Genomic DNA, 23634 nt, shown 5'->3' with positions numbered 1-23634 from the left:
GCCAATTGGGTCTGGGGGTGCCAGGCAGGGAGGAGCGGGGCACAAAGGCAGATGTGTGCTGTGAGTGGGGACCTGCAGCTGGGGGACAACCCAGGGCCTCCCCCTGGGTCTGACTGAGCTCTCTCCCTCTCACTTTCCCAGTTCCAAACCATCCCTGTAAGACCAACAACGCCGGCTGCAGCAACCTCTGCCTCCTGTCTCCGGGTGGAGGGCACAAGTGTGCGTGTCCCACCAACTTCTACTTGGGCAGCGATGGCAAGACCTGCGTCTCCAACTGCACGGCCAGCCAGGTAGCACCCCACGTGCGCGCACTGTTCCTGCACAGTTTTGCTGTGCTCAGTGCAAGTACCGGTGCAGGTGCGGTGCGTGGGGCTGAGGTGCATGCATGACTTACGGTGTGGGCAACACCTCCCTCCTGTGGCACTTCACAACACATACAGACTGTGGCTGTGTGTGGGGTGCAGCTTTGGAGGGATGCTGCCCTCCCCATGGCCCAGAGGTGGGACCCAGGGTTAGTGCAGGTCGGGGCACTGAGGAACTGGAGTGTGTGTGAAGGGACAGCGCAGAGGTCAGAGCCCTTTGCAGAGGAGGTTCCTTGGGGTCTCCGCATCTGGGGTCCCCTTCTGACTTGCCCTCGTGGACTTGATCTGCTTTGTTGCAGTTTGTCTGCAAGAACGACAAATGCATCCCTTTCTGGTGGAAATGCGACACAGAGGACGACTGCGGGGACCGTTCAGATGAGCCCGAGGACTGCCGTGAGTGCTGCGCTCCTGAAAGCTCTGCTGCTGCCCTGCTTTGGGGACAGCACTGGTGAAGAGGAGGGTCACCACATTGGAGCTCAGTGCTGTACTTTGTCTTCCCAGCCAGGGCTGTTGCCCCATGGAAGTCAGCAGCCTTCTGCTGCCCCTTTGTAGCCAGCAGGAACCATTGCTCTGATTGCTGAGCCCCTGCTGAGGACCCCAAAGAGGGGAAGGAGGCAGGTTAAGGTTTACCCTGGAAGTGCTCCCCAGAGCAGACGTTTCACACTGTCCTCCTCTCCCCACAGCTGAGTTCAAGTGCAGACCAGGGCAGTTCCAGTGCTCCACCGGGATCTGCACCAACCCGGCCTTCATCTGTGATGGAGACAACGACTGCCAGGACAACTCGGACGAAGCCAACTGTGGTGGGTTCTCCCGCCTCCTTGCGGCCCTCGAACCCCGGTGAGGCTCCAGCAACCTCATAAAGCACCATTCCTATGGTGCCACCTCCTTGGCAGATATCCACGTGTGCCTGCCCAGTCAGTTCAAGTGCACCAACACCAACCGCTGCATCCCCGGGATCTTCCGCTGCAACGGTCAGGACAACTGTGGGGATGGAGAGGACGAGAAGGACTGCCGTAAGTGGGCTGGGATGGGGACAGTGTGGGAGTGAGAAGCTCCGTGTCTTCAGGTATTGCCTTTGCCTGCTCTCTGGGAATGGAGTTTTCTCCTTCCCCTGCTTTGCTCAGAGCTCTGTCCCCCCGCTTACTGATATCACTGTTTCCTGATAGAGCCTGAATCCTTGCATCTGTGAGAATGGCAAATTTAATATTTACTGTAGCTCTGCACTGAGCCTACTGCACAGCTGGGGGAGCTCGTCTGTCCTTCTCCCTGCCTCCCTGGGCTGCCCAGAGGAGCAGACAGAGGAGCCTTCTGGGGCTTTGCTTCCCATCCCTCTTGTGCACATTGTCACCAAGCACGCCTGCTGAATGCCCAGAGCATCTGCAGGATGGATTTGGTGGGGTGGTGTTGTGGGGTGGAGGCTGGCAGAGCCCTGCCTGTCTGCTGCCTCCCCTGACTCTGCCTCCTCCTGCAGCGGAGGTGACGTGTGCCCCCAACCAGTTCCAGTGCGCCATCACCAAGCGCTGCATCCCCCGAGTTTGGGTGTGCGACCGCGACAACGACTGCGTGGATGGCTCTGACGAACCTGCCAACTGCAGTAAGAATCCTGCACAGGGAGGACGGGGGGGGGATCCTGGCCCCTGGCGGGCTCTGCTGAAGCAGCAACGTGTGTGGGTCTGCCTGTGGGAGCCGAGTCCCTGCTTGGTGCCTGCGGATCCGCTGGCATTGGAGGCTACAGGCAGAGCGGCTCTGTCTGGATCTGTGCTTTGGTGACGCTCTTCTGGATCCTTCCCCCTCAGCTGCAAGGGAGCCCCGAGGAGAAGAGACAGAGCAGTGCTAATGCCCCCTCCCCATATTTATGTCCATTTATTTCTCCCCAGCACAAATGACGTGTGGCGTGGATGAGTTCCGCTGCAAGGACTCAGGAAGGTGCATCCCAGCACGCTGGAAGTGCGATGGGGAGGATGACTGCGGGGATGGATCCGATGAGCCCAAGGAGGAATGCGGTGAGTGAGGGCTGGGATGAGGAGGTGAGCCCGGAGGGTCTCCTGCATTCCCCCATCCCCAAAGGCAGCACCGCATTGGGTGCTGCAGGACGTCTGCTCCTCCTGAAGCCTCCTGGATGTGGGAGGGTGGCGAGCAGCTCTTCCTGCTGGCTCCTGCTCGCGCCTGCTGTGTGGGCGATGCTGATGCATGCCTGTCTCCATCCCTCCCAGACGAGCGCACCTGCGAGCCCTACCAGTTCCGCTGCAAGAACAACCGCTGCGTGCCGGGCCGCTGGCAGTGTGACTACGACAATGACTGCGGGGACAATTCGGACGAAGAGAGCTGCAGTACGTGCTGCCCTCCCACCTTTGCTAACCCACGAGCTCAGAGCAGGGGGGCACCAAGGCTCCCCCACAGCCCCCCAGCTGCTCGTGGCCCAGCTCTGCACCGGGCGGGGAGCGTGGGGCCGGTTGGGGCTGGTGCTTGGAAGCAGCGCTCTGCCCTTGGGCAAAAGCTCCGCGGGTGTGGCTGATCGCCCCACAAACTCCAGGAGCTCTGGGGAGAGGCCAGAAGTAGTGACAGATGGGAGGAATGGGCCAAAGCCCGGCACCTCGTGGGCAGCAGTGCCCTCCCAGCACCTGCAGGGCTGACGGACGGCGCTGTGATGGAGCAGGGCATGCTGCAGAGCAGCTCGGCTTTACGCCAGCTTCTTGCACTTTGGCTCCAGCTTGGCAGGCAGTGCCCTTCGAGGTGGTTTGGGTAAGGCTGTGCAAATGCATCACCTCCGAGAGGGGGCTGAGGTCTGTCTACAACGAGCTGGACCCAACTCACAAACCTGGACGTGCAGGAGGATGGCTGGTTTGAGAAGCAGCAGCAGAAGCTGTAGCCCCTTGACACGCTGCTGCTTGTTAGTGGAGCTGTGCCAGCACTGTTCTTTGGAGCAGTGGGGACTGGGATGGTGCGTGGCCAGTGTGATCCGTGGGGTGGTGGTGGTGATGACCAGGACCCCTGTCCCCTCCCTGCTGCCCTGGGAAGGCACTGGGGCTGGCAGATGGCCCTGCAGACGCAGCCCCTCCTGTGCCAGCCCACTTGCCCACGCACCTCTGTCTCCCTACAGCCTCCAGAGTGTGAATTTTTCTTTTCTGTTGTTTTCATGTCTTGTTTTTGAGTTCGTGCCATTTCACTTCATCTTATGTTTTTTTCCATTTTCACACTGTCGTTATGGGGCGCTCAGAGGTAGGTTCCTGCCAAAATCTTTTAATTCCATGTACATTCTCTTTAAATGAAGACATTAAGTTTCGAGTGAGGGCAGAGGGGCTGGGACCAGATCAACCCCGGTGGATTTGCAGAGCATCAGCAGCAGCATCTCCTCCGCAGTCAGGATGGGTCCAGCCCTGCTCCCTGGCACCACCAGGGCCCACGCATGGCTCAGTCTTGGCCCCGCAACCTGTGACCCTCTGACACTCTGGCTGTACCCTCTTTGTTCCCAAACGCCCCCTGTTGGCTTCTGCTCTCCCAGCGTTTGCCTAGTGCATCCTGCACCTCTGGGCGGGGGCTCAGCCCCAGTCCCCAGCTGTGTGCCTGCGCTGTCCCCAGTGCCGTGGGATGCAAACATCAGTCGTGCTGTGCTGTCTGCCCCAAGGCTGCCACTCTTGCTGCCGCACTCAGGGCTGCCCTGTGCTCTGTCTCCAGCGCCCCGGCCCTGCTCTGAGAGCGAGTTCTCGTGTGCCAATGGCCGCTGCATTGCCGGCAGGTGGAAGTGCGATGGGGACCACGATTGCGCTGACGGCTCTGATGAGGTACGGTGCCGGGGAGGGGAGCAGCACCCCGTCCTGCCCTCAGGTGGCAGCGGGGACCCCTCACCCCAGTGCCTGCCCCTGGACGAGGCTGTGAGGAGCTGGGGGCTGAGGGCCCAGCGCTGGCTGCCATTATGGGGCAGGAAACGACCACAGCCTGGGCTGTCCCTGCTGACCACCATCCCTGGACCTTTCACTGCAGAAAGACTGCATACCCCGCTGTGAGTTTGACCAGTACCAGTGCAAGAACGGGCACTGCATCCCCATGCGCTGGCGCTGCGACGCTGATGCCGACTGCATGGATGGCACTGATGAGGAGGACTGCGGCACCGGAGGTAACGGCAGAGCCGGGGTCACCAGCTGTGCTGCGGATGGGGCTGAGCACCAACCATGACAGGTTGGCTGCGGCCTATCTCAGGCCTGACTCGGGCCTGCTTGAGGCCTGACTCAGCCCTTCCTCTGGCCTGACTCTGGCCTACCCGCGGCCTAGCTGCAGCCTGACTCAGGCCTAGCTGTGACCTAACTCGGGCCTGCCTGCGGCCTGATTGTGGCCCAACTGAGGCCTAACTGTCCTCCCTGCACTACTGCAGTGCGCACCTGCCCCCTGGACGAATTCCAATGCAACAACACGCTGTGCAAACCGCTGGCCTGGAAATGTGATGGGGAGGACGACTGTGGGGACAACTCGGATGAAAATCCCGAGGAGTGCTGTGAGTGCCGCTGCCTCCCTGCTCCTGGTGGTGTCACCGCCATGGCCCTGCCAGGCGCAGGGGGGAGGCAGGGCTGGGGCCTGCTGGCTGCCGCAGGCGCAACGAAAAGATGGAGCCCCTCTGCTATGCACCTTTAGTGGTGCTGGGAGGGCAGGGGGGCTCCTCTCGAGAGTGGCCTCACAGATGGGTGGGTGTGGGGCTGGAACTTGGGTTCAGGACGAGGCTGGTGGGGCAGAGAGGCCGTGCCCTGCTGTGGTGCCACCAGCAGCTGATTGTCTGCTTCAGTCTCTTTGCTTTAGTCTCTGGAGTCCGCTCACGTCTGTGGGACTCCCTGGGATCGGGCAGAGGCCGAGCAGCAGCTCGTGACCAGCGTGACAGTCTGGCCATGGCGTCTCCTTTCACCGTCACCGTTTGTTTCTGTTTGCTGGTGCAGTGAAATTCCAGTGTCCCCCCAACAGACCGTTCCGCTGCAAGAATGACCGGGTATGTCTGTGGATCGGTCGGCAGTGCGATGGCATTGACAACTGTGGAGACAACACGGATGAGAAGGACTGCGGTGAGTGCAGACCAGGCTGGCTGCTGGCCTTGGGCTGCTTCCTGCAGGGTGCTGGGCTTGGCTTCGCCAGCTACTCCTTCCCCGGAGTTGGGGGCAGCTGCAGGCACTGCAGGGTCCTCCCCAAGCTGCTCTCCCCCTGCTACGCACATGGGGCTGGGCACCCAGGGCCCCCGGGCATCACCATGCTGCCCGTACTCCCACAGAGTCCCCCACGGCCAAGCCCAAGAGCTGCAGCCACGACAAGAATGAGTTCCTGTGTGAGAACAAGAAGTGCATCAGCGCCAACCTCCGCTGCAACTTCTTCGACGACTGCGGGGACGGCTCTGATGAGAAGTCCTGCTCTCAAGGTGGGTGTGAGCAGGGAGCTGGGGGGCACTGGGTGGCTGTGTGGGTGCTGACCGTGTCTCCCACCACAGAGCACAAGTCATATGACTGCATGACCAACGCCACCATGTGTGGAGATGAGGCCCAGTGCATCCAGGCGCAGTCCTCCACATACTGCACATGCCGCAGAGGCTTCCAGAAGGTTCCAGACAAGAATTCCTGTCAAGGTACTTCCTGCTGCTGAAGGTCATGTTTATGGCTGCTTTTCACCCTTAGGATGCATCTTGGTGTCTGCAAAGTGGATGGGGTGTTGGAAGTGGTGTCCTCAGGGCACAGATGTGGGGCCTGGGGGCTGGTGGAGGTTCTGTGCACTGCGAATTCAGACCCCAGGACTGAGTCTGGAAACACCGCCTGGGCTCCCTGACCCCACGTCCCCTCTGCCCAGATGTCAATGAGTGCCTGCGCTTCGGGACCTGCTCCCAGCTCTGCAACAACACCAAGGGCTCCCACATCTGCAGCTGCGCCAAGAACTTCATGAAGACTGACAACATGTGCAAGGCAGAAGGTCAGGAGGGGATGTGGGTGTGCACGAACCCTGAGCATGCCGTACCGTGCTGCAGGACTCTGCTCCTGATTCCTCCCCCTCCCCCTTTGCTCTGCCTGTCCTGATGGGATGCTGGCCCCGATCCTGTCAGCATGTCCCATCCATCTGTCCCTCCCCAGCTCAAAGGAGTTGAGCACCCAGTCCCATGCCATGGAGCCTAGCTGACTGCAGCTCCCTGGGCATCACTAATGACTCCTCCCTGCAGGTTCGGAGCACCAGATCCTCTATATTGCTGACGACAACAAGATCCGAAGCATGTACACCTTCAACCCCAACTCAGCCTATGAGCCGGCCTTCCAAGGTGACGAGAACGTGCGCATCGATGCCATGGACATCTATGTCAAGGGCAACAAGATCTACTGGACCAACTGGCACACGGGCAGGATCTCGTACTGTGAGCTGCCCGCCTCCTCTGCTGCCTCCACAGCCTCCAACCGCAACCGGCGCCAGATCGATGGCGGTGTCACCTATCTGAACGTGAGCTCCATCCCCATGTGCTGTGAGGTGTGCAGTGGGGTGGCCAGCCCTGACCCTCTGGCACTGACCTTCCTCCTGCTGCCCTCCCCAGATTTCCGGGCTGAAGATGCCACGGGGCATTGCTGTTGATTGGGTTGCTGGGAACATCTACTGGACGGACTCCGGGCGGGATGTTATTGAGGTGGCACAGATGAAAGGCGAGAATCGCAAGACGCTGATCTCGGGCATGATTGATGAGCCTCATGCCATTGTGGTTGATCCACTTAGGGGGTGAGCCTCGAGCCCTTTCCCTCTTACCCTCGATCCTACTCTCACCCTGCTTCCTTACCAACACTCCCTTCTGTGGTGGAAGCTCCCTGTACCCGAGGGCTGCGCTCTTTGTCAGGTGGGAGGTATCTGGGGTCGGCTCGCCCTGCTAGGATGGTGCTGGGAGGAGGCTGACAGTTTCTCCTCTGCCGGGGTGGGGGCTGTCCTGCTCGTCCCCTTCGTACTGTCCTGCTAGCAGTGACCTGCCCGTGTCCTTCGCAGGACTATGTACTGGTCAGACTGGGGCAATCACCCCAAGATCGAGACGGCCGCAATGGATGGGACGCTGCGCGAGACCCTGGTGCAGGACAACATCCAATGGCCAACAGGTGAACTGAGGGGCTCAGGAGCGCCAAGTGGGAGGGACACGGCTGGCTTGTGCTTGGAAAGCTCAGCTTGGCTGTGGGTAGGGCAGGGTAGTGGGTGGCCGTGCTGCTTAGCGGGGGTTTGGGGTGGGCTTTGAGCCCCTCTCATGGCTGTATGTGCACCAGGCCTGGCTGTGGACTACCACAATGAACGGCTGTACTGGGCTGACGCCAAGCTGTCCGTTATCGGCAGCATCCGGCTCAACGGCACCGACCCTGTGGTGGCCATCGACAACAAGAAGGGTGAGCAGAGTACTGTGGCAGCAGCAGGGAGGAAGCTGACCTGTGCAGGGGTGACATCCCCGGGTTCCCACCTGGGTTGGGTCCCACCTCTTTCAGGACGGGAGACCCCAGCCCACCACCCATCTGCAGCCTCTCCTCAGCCCTGCCCACAGCAGCGCCTGGCTGGCCGTGCTGCCTGCCCCTGTGCTGACCTCACGGGTCCTCTCCTCACTTTCCCAGGGCTGAGCCATCCTTTCAGCATCGACATCTTTGAGGATTACATCTATGGGGTCACCTACATCAATAACCGCATCTTCAAGATCCACAAATTTGGGCATAAATCCGTCACCAACCTGACGTCCGGCCTCAACCACGCCACCGACGTGGTGCTCTACCACCAGTACAAGCAGCCGGAGGGTGCGTGCTGGCCTTGGGCCCCCCCTGCTTTTGGGGGAAGGCACGTGATCGCTCCTATGAGGAAGGGTCGAGGAAACTGGGCTTGTTTAGCTTTAGTAAAAGAGCTTGGTAAAGAGAAGGCATGGGGAGGCCTCACTGTGGCCCTCCAGTACCTGAAGGGAGCTTATGAAAAGGATAGGGAGCGGCTGTTTACGAGGGTGGGTAGTGATAGGACAAGGGGAATGGTTTTAAACTGAGCCAGGGGAGGCTTAGGTTGGATATGAGGAGGAAGTTTTTCCCCAGAGGGCAGTGAGGCCCTGGAACAGGTTGCCCAAGGAGGAAGGGCAACCTGGAAGCTGGATGTGGCCCTGGGCAGCCTGGTCTGGTTGACGACTCTGCACTTAGCGGGGGGTCGGAACTCAATGGTCATTGTGGTCCTTTGCAACCCAGGCCATTCTGTGATTCTATGATGGTGTGGTAGAAAAGGTGAGGGAAGCAGGGGGAGGACTGAGCCAAGTTGGGGTTGTAGGGGGTGAGGGGTTCACATTGGCCAGGGTGCAATGGGAAGCTGCCAGTTGGTGACCAAAGGCACTGGGTGCAGTAGGGCTCGGACAGCTGTAGTGCTGTGGGGCAGCACTGTGCCTCACTCTGTGCTGCCCCTTCTCTCTGGCAGTGACCAACCCTTGTGACCGCAAGAAATGTGAGTGGCTCTGCCTGCTGAGCCCCAGCGGCCCTGTCTGCACCTGCCCCAACGGCAAACGCCTGGACAACGGCACCTGCGTGCTCATCCCCTCCCCCACCGCCTCTGCTGTGGGTAGGTGCTGCTGTGGGGGGGATGAGGAGGAGGAGGATGGAGGGGGCTGCGCAGCACAGCCCTGCTCACCTCCCACCCAATCCCAGTGCCCACCACCGACACGTGCGACCTGGTCTGCCTGAATGGGGGCAGCTGCTTCCTGAATGCCCGCAAGCAGGCCAAGTGCCGCTGCCAGCCGCGCTACAATGGGGAGAGGTGCCAAATCAACCAGTGCTCAGATTACTGCCAAAACGGGGGTCTGTGCACCGCTTCCCCATCTGGTGAGTGCCGTGGGGCTGTGAGTCTTCGGAGGGGAGGGTGGGTTACACGGGCAGACAGATTGCTGTGATGGCTCTCGTTCCCAGGCATGCCCACCTGCCGCTGCCCCACCGGCTTCACGGGGTCCCGGTGCGACCAGCAGGTGTGCACCAACTACTGCCACAACAACGGCAGCTGCACAGTGAACCAGGGCAACCAGCCCAACTGCCGCTGCCCACCCACCTTCATCGGGGACCGCTGCCAGTACCGTGAGTGGGGGGATAGAAGGGGGGTCCTACACCTGGGGAGGACTCAATACAGGTTGGACACTGAGCTGCTGGAAGGGAGCTCTGCAGAGAGGACCTGGGGGCAGCCAACAGCTGCCCATGGGCTGAGCATGTGCCAAGAGAACCATGGGACCCTGGGGGGGCTCTGCACAGAGCATGGCCAGCGGGACGAGGGGGGGTTATCTCCTCTTCCGCCCCCACCCTGAGCCCTCTGTGCCCCACAGAGCAATGCTTCAACTACTGTGAGAACAACGGCGTGTGCCAGATGACCAAGGACGGTGTCAAGCAGTGCCGCTGCCCACCGCAGTTTGAAGGCGTACAGTGCCAGGACAACAAGTGCTCACGGTGCCAGGAGGGCAAATGCAACATCAACAGACAGAGCGGAGAGGTGTCCTGCATGTACGTGCCACGGTGCTGAGCAGAAAGGAACGGAAGGGTGAAGGGATGTGAAGGAGCCTGCATGCCAGGGATGGAGGGTGAGGGGGGCGCACACCCACAGGATGCTGTTTGGTGCGGCTGGGGCCCAGGGCTGGCATGGAGCGGGCACTGGCAGGACTTTCGGGGGGCCTGTGTGGGACTGGTGGCATCCCTGGGTGTCCGTGCACTGAGCTGGGTGTCCCACAGCTGTCCTGATGGCAAGATAGCACCCAGCTGCCTGACCTGTGACAGCTACTGCCTGAACGGAGGCACCTGCTCCATCAGCGACAAGACACAGCTGCCCGAGTGCCTGTAAGCGGGGGGGGGGGGTGGGGTGGAGAAGGGGATGAGGGGGGCTGCAGGGGAGAGGCCCGGGGGGGGAGCCCTGCGCCAAGCCGGGGGGAGGTGCCTCCTGCCTCCTGAGCAATGCTGACAACCCCCGATCTGTGTCACCCCCCCACCCCCCGTACCAGTCTGTGCCCCCTCCCACCACTCCTTGTCCCCGCTTCCCTCTTCCCCCCCCCGCATGCCTTCCTGCCCCCTCTAACCCCCGGCTCTCTCCGTGCTCTCAGGTGCCCTCTGGAGGTGACGGGGGTGCGCTGTGAGGAGTTCATCGTCGGCGAGCAGCAGAGTGGCCGTACGTACAGGGGAGGGGGATCGGGATGCGGCTCTGCTGCAGCAGCCAGGATTGGGCCCTGTGCCCCCCCCCCCCCACTCCCCCGCTGTGCCCTCTGACCCCCACCCACCCCTTGTACTGCAGGAACCGCCTCCATCGTCATCCCCATCCTGCTGTTGCTGCTCCTGCTCGCCGTGGTGGCCTTCGCCTGGTACAAGTGGAGGATTAAAGGGTGAGTGAGATGGAACTTGTTGGGGGGCTCCTCGCCACACTGCCGCCCCACCTGACCCCGCTCTTTGCCCCCACACAGTGCCAAGGGCTTCCAGCACCAGCGGATGACAAATGGGGCCATGAATGTAGAGATTGGGAACCCAACCTACAAAATGTACGAAGGGGAACCTGACGATGACGTGGGAGAGCTGCTGGATGCTGACTTCGCCTTGGACCCTGACAAGGTGGGGCTGGGGGGGTGGTCCTACACCTGGAGAGGACTTCGTGCAGCTTGGGTGCTGACCTGCAGGAAGAGCAGGGGGCATGAATGGGGCAGGGGTACAGATGGGGCTGTGGGCTCAGTGCTCATAGTGGGGAGGATGCGGAGGGGGGGGGGGGGGCACATTGCAGGTCTGAAGGCCCCAGTACAAGAAAGACAGAGCGCTGTTGGAGAGGGTCCAGAGGAGGCCACAAAGATGATCAGGGGGCTGCAGCACCTCCCTGCAAAGACAAGCTGAGGGAGCTGGGCTCGTTCAGCCTGGACCTCATTGCAGCCTGCAAAACAGGAAGGGGGTCAACTCTTGGAAAGGGAGATGACAGCAGGACAAGGGAAATGGTGTGAAGTTGAGGGAGGGCAGATGGAGGTTGGATGTCAGGGGAAGTTCTGTGCTGTGAGGGGCTGAACAGCTGCCCAGAGAGGCTGTGATGCCCCGTCCATCCCTGGAGGTGTTGGAGGCTGGATGGGACCCTGGGCTGCTGTGAAACGTGGAGGTTGGTGGCCCTGCTGTGGCAGGGTGTATAATCAAAGAGTATTAGGCTGTTATAATCACAAAATAAACAAGAGTTAGGCAAAGCAGACTACGATAACAGCAGAGAATAAACAGAAGGCTTACCCCTGTCCTGGGCTCACCCACAAAGCACCAGCAGAGGCAATCTCCAGCAGAGACCCTTCCCCACTGGCAGCCAGCTCTTAAACAGCTCTAGGAGGGGGCAGCCAGGCTCCACCCTTCCGGCAGCTCAGGTGCATTGCCTTCAGCTGTGCTCCTCTGCCTCAGTGCTCGCCTCAGGTAATCAATCAGGGTTCAGGCCGTGACTCAGCAGCTCCCACACAGGGGGTTGGAGCTTCGTGGTCCTTGGGGTCCCTTCCAACCCAACCGTTCCGTGATTCTTTGGTTGTGTTAGAAATGGCCCTTTTAGGGTGGACGGCACTGTCACTGCAGGCGCTGGGCTAGAGGCAGACTCCCCAGTGTGGCGTTGCCCCCTTGAGGGCTGTGAGCCACCTGACCTTACGTTATGCCCCCCCACAGCCCACCAACTTCACCAACCCGGTGTACGCCACGCTGTACATGGGGGCGCACAGCAGCAGGAACTCCCTGGCCAGCACTGATGAGAAGCGCGAGCTGCTGGCGCGTGGCGCGGACGACGAGCTGGCCGACCCCCTGGCATAGTGTGGGGGGGGCGGTGAGGGAAGGGGGGAGCCGGAGGGTGGGGGGCGGGGGGTGCAGAGAGCCACTGTATAAATGTACAAATGAAGGATTATTACTTTTCTATGTGAGCAGTATTATTACCTGTATATTCTCCGGGACCACCTCTCTCACGGCTTTGGTTCAGTCGAGATTTCTTGCCATCGGGGATCCCCCCTCCCCTTTCTACCCCCCCCTCGGCGTTTGGGGGAGGCAGCGGCTTCTCCCCAGGTGGAGGCTGGTGGCAATGGGGCAGTGGGGGGGATGAGGATGGAGGGGGGGTGGCTCCCCTCTGTGCCCACAGGCTGCCCCCCCCCAATTCCCTGCCCCCCCCTCTGGCCCTGTCCAGCTGTTACAGGAGGATGGGGCTCGAGCCCCCACCCCATTACGGGGGGTCTGTCCCCCCCCCTCCACCTTGCACATTTTTTAACAGGAGAAAGAACACAGCCCCCCCATCCCCTCCCGAGCCGACCTCGCTTTTATAGTAGAAATCAATAAACGCATGTGGGGGGGCGGGTTGGAGGGGGGGAGAGACCCCATCCTTTCTTGTCGGGGGGGGAGGAAACGTTTTAATAATTTTTGCTGGATTACTTTGCAACTAAACAGAACAAGATATTGTTATAAATAAAATTTGTAAAAACTGATGGAGCGGGTCCTGATTTTGGGGGGGAGGGAGAGGGGGAGGATTACGACCCCAGGGGGGGCCCTGACCTTATTGGGGGGGGACCGGCCATAGGCAGTGCCCCCCCTCCCCACCGCCGCCAGATGGCGCCGCCGCATGTGGGATGGGATGGGATTTGGGGGGAGGGGGGTTCTCTGAGCGCTCCCCGCATCGCTCTCCCCCCTTGCCCCCCCCTCACTCCGTGCCCCCCCCGGCGCTGCCTTTGAACACCCCGAACCCGCTCGGCTCTCAGATCTATTTCCGCGCAGCGCTTTTGTTCCCGTATCGCTCCTCCATCTCCGGAGCGTTCCCCCCCCAGTCTTCTTCCCCCCCCCCTTTTTCTTTTTCGCTTCTTTTTTCCTTCCTGTTCATATCTATTTTTCAGCCCTTCTCTCCACCCCCCCCCCCTTCGGCCCTTCCCCACCTCGAGCTCTGAGTGCCCCCCCCGCACCGTAGAGCTAATGGTTCTCTCCCCCCCCACACACACCCTTTGGTTGCCCCCCGGCCTCTCTGCCCCCAACACCCCCCCGAGAGGACGAGGAGACAACGACGGGAACAGCGATACCAACGGGGGGGGGTCCCGGCAGAGCCCCCCCTGTCCTTCGAGACGGGCCCGACATGCCGGGGAAGGGGGCAGACCCTCCTCTGGCGGGGTCCTGTCTGTGCTGAAAGGCCAGGGGGGATGGGGGGACAGTGAACCTCCTCCCCGTCTCAGTTGCGGGATGGAGGTCGGGTCCCCCCCTTGGGTACGACCCCCCCTCGCAGACCCTCCTGTACGGTGTTCCCCATTCTCTGCTGGAGGCTCTGGGGGCAGCAGCGGACCCCCCTCCCCCAAATCCCCAGGTGATGGATGGAGATGGACAGTACCCCCCCAGATCTGCTGTGTGGGGGTCCCCATTCTGTGCACGAGGCTCCAGGGGGCAAGCAGGACCCCCTACTTCTCAGGTGCACGATGGAGGTGGGCAGTGCCCTCCCAGATCTGCTGTGTGAGGGTCCCCATTCCGTACCACCTGTTCCGGCGCGGGTGGGGGGGGAACAGCAGGACCCCCCATCCTTTCTCAGGTGTACGACGGGGATGTGCAGTGCCACCCCTCCCTCCCCCGGCAGCGGCTCAGGACCGCCCCCCGGAGCTGTCAGTGCTGAGTATGGACCCCCCCCACACCCCTTGCACCCCCCCCCCCGGTATCGGTGTCGGTGCCCCCCCCGCTCGTGGCGGCGGTCCGGGATTGGCGCTTCGCGGAGGCACCGCCCGGCCCCGAAGTGCCCAACTTTGTGTGCCGTCGCCGCTCCATCACCGCCTCCTCGAGTGCGGAGCGCTCCGTCCGTCAGTCCGTCCGTCCGACCCCGCGGTCGCGATGCTCCGCTGCCCGGTCCGGCCCCGTTCCCTATCGCTGCTCGGGCCGTGGCTGCTGCTGCTGCAGGTATCGATGGGGGGGGGGGGGGGGGGGGTGAAGCACGGGGGGGGGAGGGTTCGGTTCCCAGCAGTGGGAGGGTGGGGGAGTGTGGGGGGGAACATCTCTGGGTGGGGGGGTCCGTGCTGTGCTGGGGGAGTCGGGTGCCACGGAGACGTGAGGAGATTGGTGGGGGGGGAGCATGTGTGCTGTTTTGAGGAGGGGTCGTGCAATAACATGTGGAGGGGGGGAAAGATTTGCAGGATGGGAACGGTAGAGTTGGGGGGGGACGACACAGAGCCGTGGATGCAGAGCGGGGGGGGGGGGGGGGGGTCCGGAGAGCCCCGAGTTGGCGGCGTTCGGAGCCGTTCCGGGCGGACTTGGGGCGGGGGGGGGGCAGATCTCTGCGAACCCCCTCCCATTAAACACACAGCGATGAGCGGAGAGGGGCTGGGGGGGGTTCACATCCCTATTCCCACGCCCGCGGTCCCACAGTACCGAACTGTGGTTGCCCCCCCCCCCCCCCCCAGCCCTTCCCCGACCCCAAAGGCAGCGGCTGATGGGGGGAGCCGTTGCCCCCTCCCGAGAGCCGCGCGGATCCCATTTCCCATCGCTCCATTTATTACTTTCGCTGTTTCATGAATAAAATGAAACGGAGTCGATTTTCCCCCCTCTCCATCCCACACCCCCCCACCTCATCTCGGGAAGTGGATGCACACACGGACCCCCCCTCACTCTAACCCCCCCCCCCCTCCCCCCTCAGGGGGCTCCCATCCTTGTGCGGATCGGTGCGGTGAATGTGGGGGCGGCTCCTTGTGACCCCCCCCCGGTCCCCCCCCGTCCATCTCTGTCGGTGCTCTGAGACAAATGGGTTTGTTTTGATGGAAGCGGAGCGGGCGCTGCCCCTTCCCCCCCCCCCCCCCAGCTCTGTCCACAGCCCTACGAGTGGGGGGTCCGCACCCCTCTTAGCATAGAGCTTTGGGGGGGGGCACGTAGGGGCGGTGCCTCCCCATCCCCGCAGGAGGATGTGGGGCGCTGGCGCTGCGGGGCACAGAGCAGTGTCCCCCCCCCTCCCCCAGTAACAGCGAGGGCTGCACTGGAGGGCACCACTGTGTGAGCGCAGAGTTTGAGCTGCTCCACTCGGACGGTGTCCCCCCCGCCCCCCCTCCAACCCCCTCTCCCTCTTCCCCTCCCCCCCCCCCACATTGCTGTGTGACCCAACGGCATGGATGTGCCCCCTCCCCTCAGCGCTCCCATTGGGGTTGCAGCCCTCTGAGTCCTGCGTCCCCCCCTCCTCCACATTCACTTGGTTGGTTGGGGTCGTCTTATGGGGTCTGGGTGGGAGGCAGCCCCGCTCCCACACGTGATCCCATCCGGGTTTGCCAAAATGGGGGGGGGTCGGGGGGGTGCACCGCTTCGCACCCCATCTGCCCCCACCCGGACCCCCTTTCTGGAGGCTGCGTGTTCAGGGCGGGAGAGGCAGCCCGGGCGCTGTGGCTGTGGCCATGCATGGAGCACCGCTGGCGGCAGCTCCCCACCTCCCCCCTTTTTTTTTATCCCTCCCCCCCCCCCCGGTTGCGGTCCCTTTGCTGTCACACGGTGACGGATGGTCACGTTTCTGCGGTGCGAGGACCCCCCCCTCCCAAAAAAAAAAGTGTTATAATCAATGGGGATGCAATCATCCCCCCTCAGCCGGGGGGGCTCAGAGAACACCTCCTATAGAGGGGTGGGTGTGGGGGATGTCCCAGTTCTCCCAGCTCCAATTTGGGGGCTTTGTGGAGGGCGGGGGGGGGGGGGTTGTGTGCAGGTGTGGTTGAGGCCCAACAAACTCAGTGCAGCTGTGACTGGGACACTGCAGCTCTCAGAGACCCCCCCCACACACACACTCCTCATGCTTGCTAAGCAGGGCCCTGCACTGCACCCACTACCTCAGGAGGGGGGGTCCAGGAGCCCCCCCCTTCCCCCCCATTTCAGCCATTCGAGGACATAGGATGGGTTGTGGGGCAGTGGGGTGGGGATGCTGTGCCCCCAGCCCCTCTCCTCTCCTCCCATTTCAGCCATTTGGGGTCTGAGGATGATGGGTCATGGGGTGGGGGTTGGGGTGGGTGCTGTGCCCAACCCCCCCAGTGCAGCGCTGCCCCCCCCCCCCCGGAGGTTGCCAACGCTTCATTTCCCTCTCCCAATAACTTCCCTGCTGTGCCCTTTGCCCCCAGTGCTGGAGATGCAATAAGAGCAGAGCTGGGAAGGAGGTGGGGGAGGGCTGGGGGGGGGGGGGAGCACCCATGGGTGCCCCCAGGGCAGAGCTCTCCTATTCTGCCATGCTGTTGTGCTGGGGGGGGGGAGCTCTGCTTTATTACTCCCTCCCCCCCCCCATACACATGCACACCTCTGCTCTAATTACAGCTGGAGGGGGGGGGAAGCACCCTACACTTCCCTGCTGATCACACCCTCACCAATTAACACCCCCTAATTAACGACTCCCCCCACCATTCACCCACAGCCCCACATTTCACTGCCCCCCCCCATCCTCTTCCCCCCCCATCCCCCCAGGCTCAGCCTTTGCTCGGACTGAAGGGAAATGGCCCATAGAAGATGAAGGTTCCTCTCCCTCCACTCCGATGGCTGCTAAAGGAATCATCACAACCTTCCTCCCCCCCCCCCCCCCCCCTTTTAAACTCTTCCCTTCACCGCTGTTGCAAAAGGAAAAAGTCATTGTGGAAATGAGTGATGAGAGCCCGACCTGTGGGGATGATGGGCTGCAATGAGCCTGGGGGGCCCTGTGATGGGGTGGGGGAGGTTTTAGGGGGGGGGGGGGAAGGATGGATGTGTTTCCCTGCTCGTATTGATGCCCCCCCTGTCCAATTCCCCTGGTTTCCCACTGTTTGGGTGCTGCAGGTGGGAGATATAGGAGGGAGGACCCCCATGTGCACCCTTGCACGTGGGGGGGGGGAGAATGAAAAGGGGTCTCAAGGAGGGGGGGGGGTTGCAGCTGTGGGGGGGCATTGCTTCCAGTGGGGAGGGGGGGGGCTCAGAGCTGGGAGTGGGGCTGCAGTTGCAACACCTGTGGGGCTGAATGGGCCTTCGCTGCTTGGGGAGGGTTGCATGGAATGGCTGTGCCCCCCCAGGACCAACACATCCCACCCCTCCATGTGCGCCCTGCACCCTCAGAGCAACACTAGGCAGCAGCAGGGGGCACTGAGACCCCTCTCATTGGGTGCCCCTTCCTCCCCCCCAGGAATGGCCCTGTTGTGCATTGACCTTCATGTTGGCCCCAAATCACTGCTGTGTGTGTGGAGGGGGTGTAGAGGACATGGGGAGGGGGGTTGGTTGTGGGGGGGGTTGCAATGCAATTTATGATCCCTCTGATAAGATCTGATAAAATTTCCTGGGCTCTCTGGAAATTACATTTCCATAACTGTGAGCGGCGGTGCTGCCTGCCTTTATGGCGGCGTTTATTGCAATAATAAACTGCAACGGGGAGCTGGGGGGTGGGGGGTGAAAGGGGCTGCGGGCGTGGGATTGGGACCCCCTGCATTGGGTTGTGAAGGAGGTGATGCCCCCTCTTTATGCTCTGCCTCCCCCCCCCCAATACATCTCTCCATAGCGGTAGGGAAACTGAGGCACAGCCATAATGGGGGGCACTGGGAGGTTGGGGGGGCACTTGGCCTCAGACCTCCTCCCACATGAACTCTGTGCCCATTGGCCAGCACTGGGGCTGTGGGGGGGGGGTCCATGGCGTATTCACCACACACCCACGGGTGCCCACAGCCCCCCTCCCCGCCCCCCCTGCTCTGTTATCTCTCTGCTTCTCCTGTCCCTTTTCCCGGAGCCCAATGAGTCACACAGCCCCTCTCGTTCCTCTCCTCCCCTCTATTGTACGTTTCCCTTCACTCTCAGCCACACTTTTCCTTCTCCCATCTTTTCTTTGGGGGAGGGGGGGGAGGGGCACATCTCTCCCTGTGTCCCCCTACCCAAATCACAGCAAAGCCTGCAAAAATGGGAAAGCCAGAAAGAAATATGTGGGGAAAAAGGAGCAGGAGGGAAAAAAATAATAATATATACTAAAAAAAAAGAGTCCTTTTGGGCGATGAAATATTTATCAGTGTGTGTGCAGGGCGTGCTAACAGCGGGCTGGGGGGGACAGAGCTGAGCCCCCCCTCCACCACAACAGTGGGGTGGTTGGGTGTGAGATGAGGTCCTTTGGGTCGCAGAGTGAGGCTGGAAGCAGAGCTGCTGCCATTTGGGGGGGCTGAAAGGGGGGAAAATTGGAGGGGGGGTGAGCCGGTATCGTCATCAGCCGCTCCGTGCAACCGGCAATGCATGCACATGTGCATGGCTGAGCTGCAGCTGGGAGCACAGCAGAGAGCAGCGAGGAGCAGCGCTGCCTCGCAGGGCACGGTGGTGCTCTGTGCTCACTTTGCACGGGGGTTTTGCACACCAGCAGCGTTTGTTGCACTCATTCAACCCCCTCCCGCAGGTGCACACAGCTGCAGGGAGCCGCCTGGCTGCACACCTGTTGCAGCTGCACACTCAGAGCCGTGCACGTTGCACGCCGCAAGTTGCACGCCTTGCACTCCGCCTTGGGCGCGTTGCGTGTTCGTTGTGCATCGTTGTGCATCGTTGTGCATTGTGCACGTCATGGTGCATTGCACGTTGCTGCGCCGCATCACCCCGCCACTGCTGCATTAGCACCCGAGCTGCGCCCATGAGATAAATGGGAGCTGTCAGCTGCACCTTGTTTGCTGCTAACCTTTGGAAATGCCACACCGCCCCAGGCTGCACCCGCAGGGATTGTCGCTCAGCACCTCCAATTAATCTCCCAGTGCTAACGAAGGCAGTGGGGTGACAGGAGCCCCCCCAGTCCCCCGTGATCGCAGCGCTGCTGTGGGGTGGGCTGTGCTATGGGGAGGTTTGGGGGTGCTCCTCTCCCCATGGATCCTGCAGCCCTCGGCACCAAGGTGACCGCGGCTCTCCGGGGAGCAGCGCTCGGCCTCGCTGCTAAATGGGATGTGAGCAGCCATCAGGGCTGCTGCTGCGAAACCAAATTGGTGTCGACACCCAGAAGGCTTCCAGTCCCTCTGCTGTCACCCCCAGAATCTCCCCCCCGACCCCCCATAGCTCTGTTTGTGCGCTGCACACGTGTGTGGCCCTGCAGTGCACGTGGAGCTGTAGTCAGCGGCACAGTGCTGCCCTGGGTATGGACACACACGAGTGTGCAACGGTGACAGCTGACCCAGAGCCATGTGAGGCACCCTGTGCACACCCACAGGCTCTCTCCCCTCTGCACGCACTCTGTTGCACACGCGTGTGCTTGTGATGCACCCCAGCCCCCGTAGAACAGCAGCATTAGCATTGCATGTGGGGGGCTGCGGGAGCTGCCCTGCATGCTGGCGGGAGCAAGGGGGGTGACGTTGGTTGGCTGCTGCTGGGGGATTTGTTCACCGCGCCCCTTCCCTGTCACCACCCCAAACCTGAAGGCTCTCAGCTTTGCCCCTCCTGGGGGGGTTTGAGGCTGTGGGAGGGGGGGCGGAACATGCTGTTCTCACACTGTGATCGATCGGCCCGGTGTGTTGGATGGCACAGTGCTGCTCTGCAATTCCCTTTCATCGCCCTCCTCCCCCAACATCACGAGGGAATAAAGGGTTGGGGGGAGCTGCTGGCCTGATCCCCCCTCCCCCTAAGACAGCTGGAGGGGCTGTGGGGTGATCTGAGGGCCCAGCATTCATGCAACCCAACCACATCCCCATCCCCAGCGCATCTCCATCACACCCCACCCCAACCCTGACCCATTAACCCCCCACCCCTGGCCCCACTGCCCCCCATCCCTGACCCCATTACCCCCCACCGCTGACTCCACTCCCCTCATCCCTGGCCCTATCGCATCACATCGTCCCCCATCACCACCACTAGGAACCCAACATGGGGGTGCTGGAGAGGATTGGAAGTGGAAACTGATGAAGGAAAGAGGGCCTGGGGGGGATCCTTTCCATGTCCCTCTCTGCTGCTCAGGGCCATCTATCCCCACTGCGAGGCTCTGCCCCCATCCCCCCCACCCCCCTGTGCTCATTTTGCAATGATTCTGTCACCATCCCCACAGTGGGACACAGCGGCTCCCAGTGCTGATGCATATAAATAGGGCTGAATGATGGAACGCAGCCCGAGGGCGGGACACGGCCTCCCCTGGAATGGCTGTGTGTGGTTTGGGGGCCGCCCTCCCCCTCTCCCCTATTCCCTCTCCATCTCCCTGCCCATTCCCCCCTCCTCCCCTCCTGGTGGTGAAGGCACCCGGCTTTGAAGCTGCGCTGAAATATAGATAAGGGCAAAGGAAGCAGCGGAGCTCAGAGAGAGGGGAGCGGGTGTGGGGGGACTGCGGGGCTGAGGAGGGTCTGTGGGGCTGCAAGGGGCTGCACCGCCAGGCTCAGACCCCACAAACTCATCACCTGCACTGGCACTGAGCGGGGCCGTGTGCCCCTGTCATGGGGTTGGATGGGGATGCTGCTCAGGTTGTGCTGTGCCGTGCTGTGCTGTTCCATGGCCATGTTGTGCCATGCTGTGCCATGCCGTGTTGTGCCATGCTGTGCCATGGCCGTGTTGCGCCGTGCTGTGCCACGTTGCGCTGTGCAGTGGCTGTGCTGCTCCATGCTGCGCTGTGCCGTGCCGTGCCGCGCTGTGCTGTTCTCAGCTCTCCATGCTGTGCCATGCTGTGCTTCAGCTGTGCCATGCCGTGCTGCGCTGTACCGTGCCATGGCTGTGCCTTGCCTTGCCATGCCGTGCCGTGCCGTCTGCATCACTCTGCATAGCACAGATGTCTCCCAGCACAGTTCAGCTCCACGGGTTGGGGGGGGGTCGGTGTGCAATGCCTCCCCGATCCTGGAGCTCTGCCCCCCCCAGTGCACCCCCCCCTCACTGTCTGCCTTTGGCAGCACCCGGCGCTTCTCTGACCCCGGGAACCCACTCAGCTGCTGCCTCCCTCCCCCTCCCATCCCACCCCCCCGGGATGCTGCTCGGGGTCGCCCCCCTCCCCGCCCCCCTCCCCGCCCCCCCGGCACCTGCAGCGCGCAGTGACAGTGATTGACGAGACCGAGCGGCCCCGCGCGCAACGGGAGCAGCTGGCGGGCAGCGGGGGCACGCAGCGCTGAGCCGGGGGGGTCAGGGGGCTCAGCCCAGGGGAGGGTGGGGATTGGGGAGGGGTTTTTGTGTGTGTGGTGTGTGGGGGGGGATGACACATGCCACGCGGCGTTCTCTTCGTCCCAGCGCAATTTATTAAAGAGGAGCGGCACCCCCAACCTGCACAGCGCCCGGCTCTGTGCTGCAGGAGCGGGGGGGAAGGGTTCGGTGCTGGGGCTGCTGAAGGAGCTTCCCCCCCCCATTCTCCCCATCATTTCTGCATTCCTTCTGCCCACAGAACGCCCGAAGTTCCCCCCGGTCCCCTCCGCTGGCAGAGCGAGGAGCGCCTCATTGTTCCATACACGCCCCCACCCGCTCCCCGCACACCATTTCCCCCCCCCCCCCCCCCCCCCCCCTCCCTGCAGCCCGGTCTGCCCGCTGCAATTATCCGGGGGGGCGGAGCGGCTCCGCAGCCTCCCGGCGGGGGTCTCTCTATAATTCGGCTGCGGATCAGAGGCGCTGCGTAATGCAATGAGGCGCTCCTGGCGGGCGGCTCTGCTGTTCCCCCGCCGCCACCCAAACCTTGAGCTGCTGCCCCCCCCCCTCCCCGTTCTGAAGGAGCTCAGCTGGTGGGGAATAATGAATTGTTGGGCTGTGGGGCAGCGGTGGTGCCAGGGAAGGGCCCTGCTCTCTATTGGGGGCGTTTGGGAGCACCGAGCCGGGCTTGGGGGAGGGTGGGGGGAGCATGGGGGGGGGGGAGGGGTGGGGGGGTGGGAAGGACGTGAGGTGCAGGATGGGTGTCCAGTGTGTAGGGGAATGCATGGGATGGGATGGGGTGGGATGGGATGGGATGGGATGGGATGGGATGGGATGGGATGGGATGGGATGGTTGCACAGTGTGGGAGGTATGCTGTAGGAGTGGAGGGTGCAGGAGGGATGCAAGGTGCAGGAGTGCATGGTGCAGGAGGGGTGCACAGTGCATAGTGCAGCTGTTTGGGGCACAGCCGATGAGCTGTAGCCCCCCACACCTCTGCTCTCTCCCTGCAGCCTCTCTGTGCTCATAGCCACTTGGCCAAGACGTTGGGCTACCTGGAGTTGGGACCAGGGGGGCTCCTCAAGCACAGCCCCTATGGTGCCCTGAAGCCCCCCCCGGTGCTGCTGCCCGCAGAGCCCCCCCGCAGCCCCTGGGATTGGCAGCAAAATGGGACGGGCAGCGACCCGCCCAGCATCGCCCGCCGCAAACCCCCCCTGAAATCCTCCCGTTCCAAAAAGATCTTCGGCTGGGGCGACTTCTACGTCAGCATCCAAACCCTCAAATTCAGCCTTCTGTTGACGGGCAAAATTGTGGACCACGTCAATGGTACCTTCAGCGTCTACTTTCGTCACAACTCCTCCAGTCTCGGCAACGTGTCTGTCAGCATCGTCCCCCCCAGCAGGGCGGTGGGTTTCGAGGTGCTGCTGCCGGCCCAGCTCCCTCCTCCGCCTTTGCGCCCGGCTCCGGCCCAGCAAAGCACCCTTCCCGAGGGGAGATCCAAAGCTCTCAACTGCCACGTGGAATACGAGAAAACGGACCGCGCGAGGCGGAACCGTCCCTGCCTGTACGACCCCAGCAAGGTCTGCTTCACCGAGCACACGCAGAGCCGCGCCGCGTGGCTGTGCGCCAAGCCCTTCAAGGTCATCTGCATCTTCGTCTCCTTCCTCAGCATCGACTACAAGCTGGTGCAGAAGGTCTGCCCCGACTACAACTTCCAGCACGAGCATCCCTACTTCGGCTGAAATGGGGAGCGGGGAGGGGGGGGAACGTCCACGTGGTGCTCTGTGCAGTGTGGGGGTCAGGGTCCTCATGGGGCTCTGTGTCATGGCGGGGTTCCCATGGGGCTCAGTGCAATGCAGAGGGGTCCTCATGGGGGTGAATGCCAAGGAGGGGGGTCTCCATGGGGTTCTGTGCAACGCTGGGGGTCCCCACTGGGCTCAGTGCATTGCAGAAGGGTCCTCATTAGGCTCTCTGCAATGTGGGGGTCAGGATCCCCGTGGGGGCTCTGTGCCGTGCTGGGGTGGAGGTCCCCATGGGGCTCAGTGCAATGTTGGGGGGTTCTCATGGGGTTCAGTGCCATGGTGGGGTGGTCCTCATGCTGCCCTGAGGGGCTTCACCCTGCGCACAGAGACCCCCCCAGTGCTGTGAGCCCCCTGCCCACCTCGCAGCCCCTTCCTCCCTATCGTGTCAGAGCCGGGGCTGACTGGGTGGGAGGGCACTGAACAGGGGATGCTCTCGTGTTACTATGATGATGATGATGATGATGATGATAATTATTATTTTAATAAAGAAAATG

The 23634-nt window shown here is 62.2% G+C and overlaps 2 protein-coding genes across 6 annotated transcripts in view; both read left to right on the top strand.

Moving 5' to 3' along the window:
- LRP1 (LDL receptor related protein 1) overlaps positions 1–12789 on the top strand; it is a 57995-nt gene extending 45206 nt beyond the window's left edge. For 4 of the 5 annotated variants that reach the window (XM_052665252.1, XM_052665250.1, XM_052665249.1 and 1 more), the window contains 28 exons: positions 142–290; positions 662–755; positions 1046–1162; positions 1256–1375; positions 1834–1956; positions 2240–2365; positions 2576–2692; positions 4038–4144; positions 4344–4476; positions 4732–4851; positions 5285–5407; positions 5611–5754; positions 5824–5958; positions 6177–6296; positions 6541–6812; positions 6904–7082; positions 7341–7447; positions 7610–7726; positions 7946–8122; positions 8775–8915; positions 9002–9175; positions 9260–9421; positions 9664–9838; positions 10064–10168; positions 10429–10493; positions 10617–10704; positions 10783–10927; positions 11990–12789. In XM_052665252.1, the coding sequence (XP_052521212.1) occupies positions 142–290; positions 662–755; positions 1046–1162; positions 1256–1375; positions 1834–1956; positions 2240–2365; positions 2576–2692; positions 4038–4144; positions 4344–4476; positions 4732–4851; positions 5285–5407; positions 5611–5754; positions 5824–5958; positions 6177–6296; positions 6541–6812; positions 6904–7082; positions 7341–7447; positions 7610–7726; positions 7946–8122; positions 8775–8915; positions 9002–9175; positions 9260–9421; positions 9664–9838; positions 10064–10168; positions 10429–10493; positions 10617–10704; positions 10783–10927; positions 11990–12130 (3776 nt within the window). In that variant the 3' untranslated portion in view covers positions 12131–12789. Of the gene's footprint in view, positions 1–141; positions 291–661; positions 756–1045; positions 1163–1255; positions 1376–1833; positions 1957–2239; positions 2366–2575; positions 2693–4037; positions 4145–4343; positions 4477–4731; positions 4852–5284; positions 5408–5610; positions 5755–5823; positions 5959–6176; positions 6297–6540; positions 6813–6903; positions 7083–7340; positions 7448–7609; positions 7727–7945; positions 8123–8774; positions 8916–9001; positions 9176–9259; positions 9422–9663; positions 9839–10063; positions 10169–10428; positions 10494–10616; positions 10705–10782; positions 10928–11989 lie in introns of those variants that run through there. The other variant, XR_008202047.1, reaches the window with a different exon arrangement.
- Positions 12790–14161: 1372 nt separating this feature from the next.
- NXPH4 (neurexophilin 4) lies at positions 14162–23082 on the top strand. The gene is made up of 2 exons (XM_052665266.1): positions 14162–14227; positions 22352–23082. Exons 1-2 carry the CDS (start codon positions 14162–14164, stop codon positions 23078–23080), a joined length of 795 nt encoding a protein of 264 aa, XP_052521226.1. The 3' UTR covers positions 23081–23082.
- Positions 23083–23634: the final 552 nt, after the last annotated feature.

Source organism: Tympanuchus pallidicinctus, unplaced genomic scaffold (genome assembly GCF_026119805.1).
Source record: "Tympanuchus pallidicinctus isolate F22 unplaced genomic scaffold, pur_lepc_1.0 scaffold63, whole genome shotgun sequence".
In the NCBI taxonomy this organism is placed as follows: domain Eukaryota; kingdom Metazoa; phylum Chordata; class Aves; order Galliformes; family Phasianidae; genus Tympanuchus; species Tympanuchus pallidicinctus.
This window is presented reverse-complemented; position numbering and strand designations above follow the sequence as displayed.

Coding starts and splice junctions, on each gene's coding strand:
- NXPH4 (XM_052665266.1), top strand. CDS start 14,162: ATGCTCCGCTGCCCGGTCCGGCCCCGTTCCCTATCGCTGCTCGGGCCG. Junction 14,228..22,351: donor CGTGGCTGCTGCTGCTGCAG/GTATCGATGGGG, acceptor CTCTCCCTGCAG/CCTCTCTGTGCTCATAGCCA.